The sequence below is a fragment of the Esox lucius genome, chromosome 17 (genome assembly GCF_011004845.1).
Source record: "Esox lucius isolate fEsoLuc1 chromosome 17, fEsoLuc1.pri, whole genome shotgun sequence".
Taxonomy (NCBI): Eukaryota; Metazoa; Chordata; class Actinopteri; order Esociformes; family Esocidae; genus Esox; species Esox lucius.
Window position 1 is genome coordinate 19,102,404 of NC_047585.1, and position 13,154 is coordinate 19,115,557.

Genomic DNA, 13,154 nt, shown 5'->3' on the forward strand with positions numbered 1-13,154 from the left:
TACAACACTAAAGTTTAATGATTGTAATTTCTTAGTGTCTTGCAAAATGCCAGCCTCAGTTAAAAACTATTGCATTGATTCAAAATAAAACACTACCAAGGACGTAGGGCCAATATCTGTTTAGGCCCATATTTTCAATAAAGGCTCGAAAACAAAACTGTTGAAAGTACATGTAGCTTGTTGAGTACAGGCTACACCTCACCTGTATCTGTTATCTGTTACATAGCCTCATACTGCCATCAGAGCTCTACAGTTTGTATATGCAGAGATTGACACAGATTCTAGTATACAATCTAATAAATGATCTACCTTTTTGCATGATTTATTGGCTATGACTGGGGTCTGTGGTTGTTTAGCTGATTGCATTGACTTGCTCTGGATATTAAATGACTACATTACTATTTTTAAAGAATCTGGATTAAAAGTACACCCAACTAGTTCAAGGCAGTGAAGTAGAAATTAGTGTACTCAAATGTAGTTTAAATAGGTATTTCAAATACATTTAACAGAAATACTGCCATTTTATGAGCATATTGTAAATACATTTTCATTGAGCTGTGCTGCTCTGTACTTTTATTTGTGCCCCATGTTTTATTGCAAGAAAATCGGTTGACTATAGACGGACAATATTAGTCTACGAACACCACGTTACAAAACACAACATTTTAAATGTTGTACAAAAATGAAATTATACATAACTAGGATGACAGGTTAATTAAGTAAGATATAATATTTAACGGATATTGTGGTATCTGTTGTAGATACGTTGAAGTCGGTTAGTGAGGAGAATGCAGCTACAAAGCTCCAGCAGGAGTGAACGTGAAATGCTCAGATGACGTAATTAGTATGCGCCCGAAACTCGAAGGATAGTAGGTCAAAGGCAGTTCAGAGGTAACGGCATGAACCATTTTTGATGGCGGCCTGGCAAAAGCCGGGCGGTTATTACCTAACTGTTACATGTCTGTACAGTAGCTTATTGTAAAAAAAAAAAAGCAAACACAGGCAACCCGACGTTGCTTGTGGTAACAGGTGAGAAACGACGGATATCTCCATCCGCAGTCATGTCGTACTGCAAGCAAGAGGGTAATAATGGCGCATTTCACTTTTTCCATTCATTTCGCTCGTGCAATGTCATTGACCGTGGAGCTAGGGTTTTAGCTGGCTAGCTTGGCTGCAACGCTTGTCCAATCTTTATTAGTGCAGTGAGTTCATTTATCGAAATACATCATTTTAATCGAATCGAATGATTGTTTTAGAATAAATTACACGATTATCTCTGGATTGTGGGGTTATTCATTATAATTTTTTTGCTACCAGATAAAACGTGTTTGTTGCCAAGGCAGGACGATTGTCTTTTACAGTTGTCAAAATGCTGGTCTTGTCACATTGTCAGTTGACATTTTAGTTGTTGTTTTTTGCATCTGATATGGATCTTGGTGGTTAAACTAAGCGAAACTACCTAGCATTGACACCTGGATGGCACACCGTTTGCGGCAATAGGGGTGGTAAAATATTCCGCTAATCTCCGATAGTGGGGGCTATTTACCTTATACTGGATAACTACTGAAGTTCGTATGTTGTTCCTTATTTCTTTGTGTTAGAGGTAGTCATCGTTCTGTAGCATACTGCGTGCAATTGTGTACACAATGTTCACTATAACTTTTCTGCTTAGCTTAAAAACCAGCCTGGGGAAAGTGTATTTATAACTTAATTCAACTAAGTGAAACCTATTTCTTCCTAAAATTCCGGCCTATCATTTGTCTTTACAATGCCAGGTAAAGACCGCATAATCTTTGTTACCAAGGAGGACCATGAAGCACCTAGCAATGCTGAGCTCATTGCAGACGACCCCAATGACCCTTATGAAGATCAAGGTGAGTGGCCTGTGGGTTCTGTGGGGAATTACCTTTTAGATCCACCTGTGGCAGGTAGATAGTCTTCCAGCTTCTCAATTTTATAGGAGAGAAATGTTACCAAAATTGCATCAACATTTCTGTAAACACATAGACATGCTTTGTAGGGTACTAGAACTGAAACAAGACATGCATTGCTATCAGGAACTGATGTGGTATATTGTTTTAGTGACCTGTGTTGAACAGTTGAGTGCTTGACACGTCTGAACATTAAATAAGGTTCTTGCCTTTACTCGTCATGATGAGTTATATGGGCAATCTATTTTATTATTTATAGTACAAGGTTCTTGGAAAACAAGGCTGCTTTTGTCAATGAGTTTTTACAAACAAAAATCTATGAACAAAATGCAACTATTTGAGCGTAAGGTTAACAACATTTCTGAGGCTGACCAAAGTTAATCTATGAGAAATAGCTTTTTTGATAAGTGTTTGTACTCAGATCTTATTGTTTGTATTCACATTATCTTAGTTCAAAACATTTTCTCAAATGGAATAGCCTTCCTCTCTCAGAACAAGATTAGGCTGTTGTTCAGAAGAAAGGTTTTTGTTTCTGGACATTTTGAGTCTGTAATCAAACTCACAATTGCTGATGCTCCAGATTCTCTACTAGTGTAAAGCAGTGTTTTTCAAAGTCTGGGTCGTGAGATTAAAATTGGGTCGGCAAGTATGTTTTAATAATTATTTTGTCATTGGTATTATCTTATGATTAAATGAAGGTTATTGTCGACAGTAAACCTCCACTGCCATATGGGGCGGTATACCTAACTCAGAACTGTGTAGGCCAAGTTAACCTACATCAGATAAATAACCACTGTACATTGAACACGCGTTCCTCTCCCCAATGTGTTATTTGTTAGGAGTAAAAAATAATATGTCTAACAGTTTTCCAACCTTTCATTGCCATTTATTAGTTTTCCAACCTTTTATTTTAAGTTTCACATAGCTAGTTAAAACCGCAACTCCGGCTGACCAGTGACAGTACAGTGTAAACACGACACACATGCATGAAGTTATCGTCGTTCTGGCTCAGCATTGCATCGGAATATCCAGGGCTAAGTAAAGAAAGCATTTTGTTGCTTTTGCCTTTCACAACCACTAACAAATTTGAAGTTGGATTTTCCACCCAGACAAAAATAAAGACAAAGTACAGAAATAGACTAAACTCTGCATCTGATATGCGCGTTGGTCTCTCATCCTGCACACCTGACTGGACTGTAATACTGAGGAAAACGTAGCAGGTGCATCTGTCCCATTAGCACCTAAATAGTCTAATATTTGGTGGAAAAAATACATGATCTTGGTTATTTGGTGATTGTAATGTTTTTATAATACGCAGGTCTGTGACGGTATATTGTCAATATTGAGAAAATAGATATTCCATTTAAAATATATGTAGATATTCAATTTCATCAGCTGTTTCCAGCTACAATAGTCATTTACAATATTGACAGTGTCTACACTGTATTTCTGATACATTTGATGTTATTTTAATGGACGAAATTTTGCTTTCCTTTTGGAAAACAAGGACATTTCTAAGTGACCCCAAACCTTTGAACGATAGTGTATAATGACAGCATTCTGTAATTGATTCTTTGTGTTTCATGCACCAACAGGGTGCATAGTCATGTAAAGTAGTAGTAATAGTCATGTAAAGTAGCATGCTAATAATGTACCTGAGCCAGCTCGTCCAACTTAACCTTTCTTTTGTTTTTTAATGACCAGTTAGGCCATTACCTTCAGACACCACTCGTGTTTGTCTGGGAGGAGATATGGGGTCAGGCGGGTACTTATTCCCTAATAACAGACATTTAATCTAACATTGAAAAACGTCCCATGATTTATTAACTATGTAACTATCCAAGAAACAAAGGGCCAGACACTCTTCAGTTGCCTTTGTTGTCAATTCAACCAAATTGTACACATGGTCTATATAATGTGTTTTTCTTCCCAAATGCTGTGTGTTGACCCACCTACTGCCCCCTGGTGATGGAATGGTGTCCTCATTACAACTGTGTCAACACCCTGTTAAATCCTATTCCTATAGGGCTGATCCTGCCCAGTGGGGAGATCAACTGGAACTGTCCGTGTCTGGGAGGGATGGCCAGCGGGCCCTGCGGCACCCAGTTCAAGGAAGCCTTCTCCTGCTTCCACCACAGCAGCGAGGAGGTGAAGGGTTCAGAGTGCGTGGACAACTTCCGCGCCATGCAAGAGTGCATGCAGAAGTACCCCGAGCTCTACCCGCAGGAAGACGAGAACCAAGGCGCTGCCTCTGGAGGGTCCGACGCTCCCACCGAGGACTCTGCCCCAACCCCCACTAGTGACTTAACACCCACGCCGGAATCTGCCCCCTCATCCGACAACACGCCACCCACAGACATCCAGGCCCACAGCTAAAGTCACCCGTCCTCACCGAGTCTCCCTGAAACCATTGCAGAACACATGCCGCCCAGTGGAGATCCACCGTGTGTTGGCTGATGATTCGGGCGTGTTGTCGGGGCTCAACATTCACCACTAGGGAGAATGACTTAAAGGGAGGCCTAGGACTGCCGAGGAGTCCTGTCTCTCACAGGGAATATCAGTTAATGCCATGAGAGGTGTAGGATAACGCAGAAGAAATACAGATCTATTTCTTATATACTTTATTATTCATTCATCGTGCTCCCGATGTTCCTACAGTGGTCATTTTGTATAGGAGAGCTTGTTTGCTGCGAAAGAGAAGTGAAAAGTCTCTCATACTATACTATTCTGCCGCTTGTCATCAAGTTTCAAATAAAGTCATCTGTGCCATTCTGTGTTAATTGTACACTGGAGTTTAGAAATCTACTGTCAATGTTACTGCTCAAAGTATTTAGTGTTCACTTGCCCATAGTCAACTAGTATCGAGTGATAACTAATGTACGAGTACTCAATTGCTGGCCAAAGATTATGTCACAGGCCTCCTTTGGTCAAAAGTCCTGAGTGTTGCTGGTGCTGGTATGATTTTCCACCCATCAGTTTTTCTCGGTTAAATCTCAAATTTAGCACCGTCTTTATGACCTTCATGACCTCACTATGAATAGATCTGCCCACCTAATAGCCTCCCTTCATAACCCATGCTGCTCTAATTCAGTGAAAATCCTTTGTGTCTATGCAATGACTTCCTTGAGAATCTGACACTGCAAACCAACCGGTTTGGTTGTGCGGCGCTTACACGTTCTCCATGGAAGCGAGCGCTCTGTAATGTGTTGCTGATTGACTGTGACAAGACTAATCAGTGGGAGAGCTTTGATGACCTTGGGGCTGAATCCTAACTTGGTTTGTAATTATTATCATCATGCATATCGCAGTGTCATAAAATACATGATTTATGGGAGCATTTGGGCTTTTGAGATTCAGGGCTTCTGTTTGGAGTCCTTATGCCCTGTAAGGCCCTCTGGCTTTGGTGCTGCCTACTATGATCAACCACTGTTCTGTTAGAGTGATAGAGGTGCTGGTATAGTATGATAACTGAGTTGTGTGAATCCTGAGGGTCCATCCAAAGCAAGTTTTTCTTTCACCTGCTTTTACAACATCATTTGTAGCCTTAATTCACTGGTACTCCCTTTTACATGCCCTGATTAAAAGTGGATGCTGAACCATGTCTCATTTTGTTTTGTACCACTTTCTAATAATATTAAAACACTAGTGGCAACAGTGCTTTATTCATACAAGGTTTTGAAACCTATTCCTTCTGGGGTCATTTGGTGAAAGAACTTCATATTGGAATAAGATTAGCTACATTTTCTTTAACTGTTTTGTTTTATCCTCAAACAGATTGCTTTGGTGTTGAATGAAGTATAGTATGAGATAACTACATTTTTTCAAGAAATAACTGCCTATTGAAAGTGTTTATATAACACTTGTTGTATAAAAGTGTTTATATAACGTAGCCAGTACCGCTCTGTAGGTAAATTTGACCTTTTGGGCTATGAGCTACTGCAAAAATGTTGCAGTGTGGGTTTGGTTGAATTCAGCCCTAAAACTATTGGTTGCATTTTCATTAGCGCTCGTCTGATGTCTAAAAACGGATCACTGGAATGTACTGAGACAGATCGTGGAAGGGATCATTTTGATATTTTTGTTTATCGTTTATTGATATGTTTGTAAAAAGACGAACACAAAGTTTCATACCACGGTTTTATCTGTCCAGTAGTTGGGGGCCAGAGATGTGATCTCCCATAACCACCCAAGCATTCAGCATGTTCCGGAGGGATTCTTCTGTCCATGTGCAGGGAGTGACACTTGAGTAAATCTCCCAATATTCCAGGGTCCAGTCCATCCTTTTCGCATTAATTTACAGGATTTTAGTCTTCATGCGGGCAAGATATTCCATATCAGTCACTGTCTTAATCCGCTTAGTATCAGTCCATTTCCTGAATGATCTAGTGGACGGCCAATTCCCCAACCCATCTCTTTCAGTGTTCTGTTATTGCTGTGGAGAGGGTGTTCAAGGGCACCCCTGTGATATGTGGACCCCCAGTTGCGGTGTCCAGGAAACCACCAAACTCTGCATTGTCACCAGCAGCCGCCCGGTTCCTGCCTCCTCTGGGCCCGCTAATAGGTACTCCACACCTGGGAAGAGGGAGAGAGTTCAGCCTTGGTCCTGTTTAAAACAACCGATCACAGTGACGAGTGTAGCTACCAACCTTGTGGGAAGGATGACGTTCAGAAGATTCCTGAATATACCGGTACCATCGGCAGTGTTTGGTGATGGATGTTTTGGCCTACCTGGATTTAGGATGGGGCAGGTGCACCCCCGGGTAGTCCAGGACACGGGGTAGAGGTTGTGGGTGCCCTGGGAGAGGGGTACTTTTCCTGACCGCAGCACCTTGCGAACTTTGACCTGCACCTCCGCATGGCTCCCCTTGTCATGAGCCGCCAATACGCTGGCCTTGATCACTAGCACAGACACATGGAGCCAGCTGAATCACAGAGCTAGGAAATATACACTTAATGCAGCATACACTCATTATGAAGTCAACATCATACATGTATGTTCTGGAGTCCATTTATTTCCCTTGACTTGACCAATGGCCTAGAACCCATTACCGAGTGAGGGGCACGGTAAAGATGATAAGAGTTACAGTACGTTAGGACCTTGACCGTTGGTGTGTTTGGTCTTAAGGTACAGTATGTCAGGACCTTGACCGTAGGTGTGTTTGGTCTTAAGGTACAGTATGTCAGGACCTTGACCGTAGGTGTGTTTGGTCTTAAGGTACAGTATGTCAGGACCTTGACCGTTGGTGTGTTTGGTCTTAAGGTACAGTATGTCAGGACCTTGACCGTAGGTGTGTTTGGTCTTAAGGTACAGTACGTCAGGACCTTTACCATAGGCATGTTTGGTCTTGCAGAGATCTGAAACACTCCTCAGTTTCCTCTCCTTGCAGCTACATTTCCCTGGGGGGAGCCACAGAGTGCACATTAGTGTTTACACAAAACCATGACAGCACACGACGGATTCTAGTGGGGTTCACCTGTCCAGTGCAGGGCAGAGACTGCAAGTTCCTTCGACCACACTGCCTCGCCCTCATTGGTCAAGACATGGTCCATGTCGGGAATCTTGCCACCAATGGGGATATTGAAAACTTGGTTATTTGCATAGCTGCAAGTGACAATGAGAATACAGAGGTCATTGTAGAGTAAAACTGGAAAGAGGAAGGAAAGACACAATGTTGGATAGTACAGAGAAGTAGACTTGGGGTTAACCTGTCCAGGCAGAGCCCTGTGTCTAGGTTACAGTTCTGGGGACAAGCACAGCGTAGGCACCCCTCTTCCCCGAAGCCCCAGTACCCAGGGAGGCAGTGGCTACAGCTTAGTCCCCCAACACCTGGTCTGCAGGGGCACTGCCCACTCCTGGGGTGACACCATGACCCCTTCTCACCTGAGCTGGGTGGTAATGAGCCCACTGGATCACACCAACAAGCTGTGAAAGAGGAAGAGAGGAACTGGAGATCCACAGACTTCGAAGACCCTACCTGCACAGCCTGCTGTTATAAACCAGGACAGAACATGCTCTAGGACAAGGTAATATAGACAAGATGTCTGTATTTTCATGTGCTATACATGTATAACATTTTACTGGAGTTCACTGCCATGTTCAACAGCTGAAATGTAGCATTAACACTTTACTTATTATTTTTATCAAATGTTCTCATCATATTTTCTTGCCATATTTTTTATGATGTATTCTTATAATATTTTCTTATGTTTGTTTCTCTTGTTTTTGTTACTTTTTCTAATCACATGTTCTTATTAGGTTTTTTGTTATTTATTCTTAGCGTTTTTGTACAATATTTTCTTATGGTTTTCTCATCCTATTTTCTCATCCTATTTTCTCATCCTATTTTCTAATCATATCTTGCTGTCTGCAGGTCCGGCCTTACGTGTGCAGACGTGGGGGGAGTTGAGGGGCATGGTTGGGCGGCGGCGGAACCCGTATCGACAGCGCTGGCACCTGTGCCCTGCTGTGTTGTGTTGGCAGTTGTCGCACTCACCCCCACGGGTGGCCATCGATGACAGCCATGCCCTCTGGGAGAAGTGGCAGCTCTCGGCATGGCCGTGACACTCACACTCTGGAGCACAGAGCGGCCAGGGTGAAGCGGGAGGGAGGAGGAAGGAGTTTGTAAGTAGGAATTATTATTATGAGATGAAACACAGTGGAAGGATTTCCCACACTCCCAGCTTGGCTCGGAGAGCAACCTCCCTGCATGCAGTAAATCTGGTTCATATGAAACCTTATAATAGGAATGTCAACAGTGTTGACGTATTTCTATAGTCACTCAATATAAGCTTAAAGGACTAGTGTGCTATTTCACAAATTTGATGTTTCATGGTTCTTCATCTTAAAAGTAGTCTATGGATTAATAGAAAAGTAATCCATGGTTCATTTTATATTAAATAGACATTACAGCTAACTTCAGCCACCCCTCACATTTCAGGTGAATTGGCCAACCCCTTTTTTTTCACTAGCAGTGACTAAAGTTTTATAATAAGAAAACATTGCATTTTCTCCTGGTCCATAGATGACTTTAGGAGCCGGGAACTGTCTAACGTCCAGTTGTAAAAACAGTGAACTAGTCCTTTAACTTGAGCTGACCCCTCCCAGGGTACTCACTCTGGCACGGGTGTGGCTCCCCACTGGTGCCATTGGCTGGTCTCCAGGGCCAGTCGTTGTACAGGGGCTCACACCGCTCACAGTGCTCTCCTGCCGTGTGGTGAGTGCACACGCACCGGACCGGCACCTGACACACACGACAGGCCTGCTCAACACCAACATCCACACAAACACCCGCCAGACAGGACGCAAGTGCCGAGGCCGAGTCGGCCGCGCTCACCGTGCCTGGTGTGTCCGGTCCACCGCCATGGGGCGAGCAGTGTTCTGCGTGGCCGTGACATAGACAGGTCCCTCCAGCCATGAGAGTGTAAATGGCGAAGGGAGCTGGTCCAAGCGGCTCTGAGACGGGCCGGGAGGAAGGGGTAAAAGAGGCCGTGGATAACGGGCAGGACTGGGCCTTCAGAAGTCTGAGGCGGAGGTTAGTGATGGTCAACTGGACGCTGCTCTCCGGACTGTAGGGGTCGACTGATCGACCAGGAGCCAGGGTCCGGAGTATTACCTGGAGGAAACACAAGTGTCTGCATACAGGGTGTCTACTGCCCATCCGTGCTACGACTGAGCGCTCCCGGCCCAGCCCCTTACCTCTCCCCCGCTGCACGGCCTGGCGCTGGAGTACCGGGACGTGCAAGGCGAGCCGGGCTGACTGATGTCGTCCGGGAGACCGAACGCCCGACTGCAGTTGTCCGCGAAAAGCTTGAGTGTCTCCCACGTCCGGCCGAAGTCCCGCGAGCGTTCCACGGCCATGGCGGCGGGCCTGGGTGAGCGGAACAGCAGTACCACGTGGGTCAGATAGAAAGAGGTTTCCAGGTCAAGACGGACCTCCTCTTCCTGCCCGGCGCCCACGCCGGAGGCCCACCATGTGTCCGGATGCAGAAAGGGATCGTCCACCATGTGTGCAGGCGGGTGGAGGTCCTTTGGACAGGGCTGGAGGGGTGTGGGGCATGGGAGGTGGGAGCCATTCCCACAGCAGCCAGAGAGGGTGGTGGTGAGGGTCCGGCCAACGGCCAGGTTGCCCAGAGGAGGACTGCAGGCGTGGTTTACACACCTGGAGGCTGAATGTGGGGTGGATGAAGAGGGTTAATGCTGAGGAACAGATTTTAATGATGAGAACTCATACCTCATATTGAATGGTGTTTTTCCCATAGGAGTACCTCAGTGCACTCAGCATCTGCCAGTAAAGGAATCAATATGCCTGTGTCCATCTAAGGGTGCCCCTTCCACAGTGATCCAATTATATCAGAGTACATTCAGGGTTAGTTCTGACTGTAATAAAGATAGATTACCAGAACCGTCAGCTGGTGGCACTGTGTGCTCAATGAATCACACAATGAAATGTACTATGATACATTGATATCCACTGCGTCGTCGCAATAATAGCGCTCAATCTAGATGAATCCAACAGAGGCGTTAGCTACTACTATTTTTGCCGGAATGGCAAAGTAAGAAAATAGTACGCTATATGATATAAATTTGAGTCAAAATATACATGGTGGTGGGGTATTCCATATGGCACATTTTGCTAAATACTCAAAATAATACTAGAATCGCGTATGTCATGATTAAGAATGAATTCAAATATGTTGGCCACTCACATGAATAAAAACAGTTTTTTTCAATGAACTCACCTGTCCCGCAGTGCATGAGCGCTAAAATTAAAGCCCAGTTAATCGCCAGCATCTTAAATCGCAGGCGACCTTCAGGTGCAAGTTGTTTAACAGGATGATAATCCTGCGGGGTTGAATTATTACCAATCCAGTGACAAAAAACTGGACACAGTCAAATAGTCTTATATTATTTCCAGCAGAGCAGATGCGCTTCAGCGTTTGATTATCCTAAACATGAGCGCACAATGAGAACTGTAAAATTGCGCATAGGCTACATGAGAATGCTGGTATCTATCGAGCCGTAGTTTGAGTCAGCAAAAAAAAATCCCCTCACATCTTGTCATTAATAACACGGATAGCGAAACTAATTGTAGGCCTATTCGCATTCAAAACAGCATCGTTAACCATTTGGCTAATAATCAATTACAAATTGCCCTGTGCGCTGCTGGCCGTCGCAATGAACAGTGATTCCAAAGCTATCATAGCAATTCCATTCCAGCGTAGATGCGCCTCATATCCACAGCGATGCCAGCTTATGTTTCCACGCTGGAGACGTTCAGTCATTATTGTTACAAATAGTTTCCCTGTAGGATCCTAGCATACTGAAACAGCTTCTTGTTATGTAAAAGGTTAAGTCTTGAATTAGGGTTTAAATAGGAAAACACTTGCCCTAATAAACATGTATCCAACTCCTTTTACGCACGTAGCGACCACTGCGTTCTGTTTCTGTGGGCACCGGCTGTAACCTACTGCAATAAGACGTTGGAACTGACCTAAAGTAGCGTGTGTAGACTTTTTTTGCAGGGGCTCGTGAGTGGTGAACATGGTTAATGTGAACCAGGCGCACCGCATATACTAGCTATACCCGCTCCCTCACAGCACACCAGCCTGGGCCTTAATGTCAGCAAAGGAAATTAGTTTATCTACTTTTCCCTCCTGGTTTTCAGACACAGTAATTAAATATTGCAGTTCTCTTTTGAGGCCCTGTTAAAAGAAACCTCAATGTACATCTGATGAAAATAACCCCAAGGCACTCAGTTCTTATGCTGGATAGCTCTGTGTCACACTATGATCCTTGAAATTGAGTGGAGCCCACAACAAAATGTGTCTGTAAGTCATGCGTGCATGGTTGAATGTCCTTTGTCCACTTCATCTAGTCACCTTAATATGTACCTGACTTTGTAATGCCCTTACAGAATCAATTTTAATATGCCTGACATTAAATGTGGAAGTGATATTATAAACCGGTGATTCAAAAGATACATTCTGACTGACTGATAATCATGGTAAATGACACGTTTACAACAGTTATGATGTAACATCACTTTTTGCTGCTCTAATTGCATTGGTAACCGGTTTGAATAGCAATTAGGCATCTGGGGGTTTGTGGTGTATTGGCAAAATACCACGGAGGAGCTCTGTGTGCAACCCCCCCCAAAATGCTTCATGCCTAAGGACAGCTCTTAGCCGCGGGCACCACCTCCTGACACATTGCTTAAATATACCAGTGCTTCTAAATTCCATTTCAACCTCATGTATATTCCATTGCTAAACTGATAGATGCATTCAGCCCCTGGCCCTGTGGCACACATAGCCAACAGAAAAAACACTGTGTCTCTTTACTATTATTGCTCAGTGTAAATGTAAAGGCCTTTGAAGTGTTCTATGGAATGGGTGTTGGAATTCATTCAACACTCACTGGAACCAAGGACAATGACTTTCATTAGAATGATTTCGCCCACCTATGATTTTCCTATCTATCACTGTCATCATCATATTATCATGTCACTGAGGGGGAAGTGGAATGAAGGCGGCCATTATTGAAGAGAAATCAACCAATACAATGACAGGCAACCCTGCCACTGAGGGAAGTGGAATGAAGGCGGCCATTATTGAAGAGAAATCAACCAATACAATGACAGGCAACCCTGCCACTGAGGGAAGTGGAATGAAGGCGGCCATTATTGAAGAGAAATCAACCAATACAATGACAGGCACCCCCGCCACTGAGGCCGCAGAGGGTTTAATTATTAGTTTGTGTTTTCAAAATACAACAAATCTTCTCCAATGTTTTCTTTCCAAATATATAACATCCAACATGATTCTCATCGTTAAACATCTACTCTCCATTTCTCTGTTGGTTCTCCGTTTGTGATCTGTTAATATGCCCAACTCTTAATCTCCCATTCAGTCAGCCCCCAGGCAGTAAAAAGACACATTCTGTTCTTGATCTTCAAACATCTCATTGTCTCTCCTCTGGTCTCTCTCCCCCAAAGCTGTACGTGTCATAAATATATTTATGAGAGATTGCATGAATTATTTTTATGAGGGATTAACTGTTAGCTGGTAACGTTAGTGACATGCCGATGTAAGATCTGGATGATTGGGCCTTTTTAAAAGACAGATTTAGAGATTGTCATCTTTTTGACAGATGTTTAGAGAGGCTTATGTCGTAAATATGTGATTCAGATTCTCTCACAGTGTGTGAGGCAGCTTGTGACTGCG

At 43.7% G+C, this 13,154-nt stretch overlaps 2 protein-coding genes across 3 annotated transcripts; one reads left to right on the top strand and one right to left on the bottom strand.

The window, feature by feature from the left end:
- Window positions 1-859: 859 nt before the first annotated feature.
- Window positions 860-5,532, top strand: chchd4a (coiled-coil-helix-coiled-coil-helix domain containing 4a). The gene is made up of 3 exons (XM_010881835.4): window positions 860-1,083; window positions 1,776-1,874; window positions 3,958-5,532. Exons 1-3 carry the CDS (start codon window positions 1,062-1,064, stop codon window positions 4,305-4,307), a joined length of 471 nt encoding a protein of 156 aa, XP_010880137.1. The 5' UTR covers window positions 860-1,061; the 3' UTR covers window positions 4,308-5,532.
- A 492-nt stretch (window positions 5,533-6,024) lies between these two features.
- si:dkey-202e22.2 (netrin-4) lies at window positions 6,025-11,400 on the bottom strand. Of its 2 annotated transcripts, XM_020055379.2 has the most exons (10): window positions 10,671-11,400; window positions 9,628-10,097; window positions 9,266-9,544; window positions 9,046-9,172; window positions 8,315-8,503; window positions 7,638-7,854; window positions 7,406-7,533; window positions 7,260-7,328; window positions 6,660-6,830; window positions 6,025-6,503 (listed from the first exon to the last, which is right to left on the bottom strand). In XM_020055379.2, the coding sequence occupies exons 1-10, from the start codon at window positions 10,720-10,722 to the stop codon at window positions 6,379-6,381; spliced, it is 1,827 nt and encodes a 608-aa protein (XP_019910938.2). In that variant the 5' UTR covers window positions 10,723-11,400; the 3' UTR covers window positions 6,025-6,378. The 2 variants fall into 2 exon arrangements, with proteins under 2 accessions (XP_019910938.2, XP_019910937.2); XM_020055378.2 differs by having other exon boundaries at window positions 6,418-6,830.
- Between the last annotated feature and the right edge of the window lie 1,754 nt (window positions 11,401-13,154).

What these genes read in the sequence shown, in the direction of transcription:
- chchd4a (XM_010881835.4), top strand. Translation starts at nt 1,062, where the DNA reads ATGTCGTACTGCAAGCAAGAGG. An exon ending in GTCGTACTGCAAGCAAGAGG is followed by an intron (nt 1,084 to 1,775) that starts GTAATAATGGCG and finishes TTACAATGCCAG; the next exon opens with GTAAAGACCGCATAATCTTT. An exon ending in TGACCCTTATGAAGATCAAG is followed by an intron (nt 1,875 to 3,957) that starts GTGAGTGGCCTG and finishes CTATTCCTATAG; the next exon opens with GGCTGATCCTGCCCAGTGGG.
- si:dkey-202e22.2 (XM_020055378.2), bottom strand. Translation starts at nt 10,722, where the DNA reads ATGCTGGCGATTAACTGGGCTTTAATTTTAGCGCTCATGCACTGCGGG. An exon ending in GGCCGTGCAGCGGGGGAGAG is followed by an intron (nt 9,545 to 9,627) that starts GTAAGGGGCTGG and finishes TGTTTCCTCCAG; the next exon opens with GTAATACTCCGGACCCTGGC. An exon ending in GACCGGACACACCAGGCACG is followed by an intron (nt 9,173 to 9,265) that starts GTGAGCGCGGCC and finishes CGTGTGTGTCAG; the next exon opens with GTGCCGGTCCGGTGCGTGTG.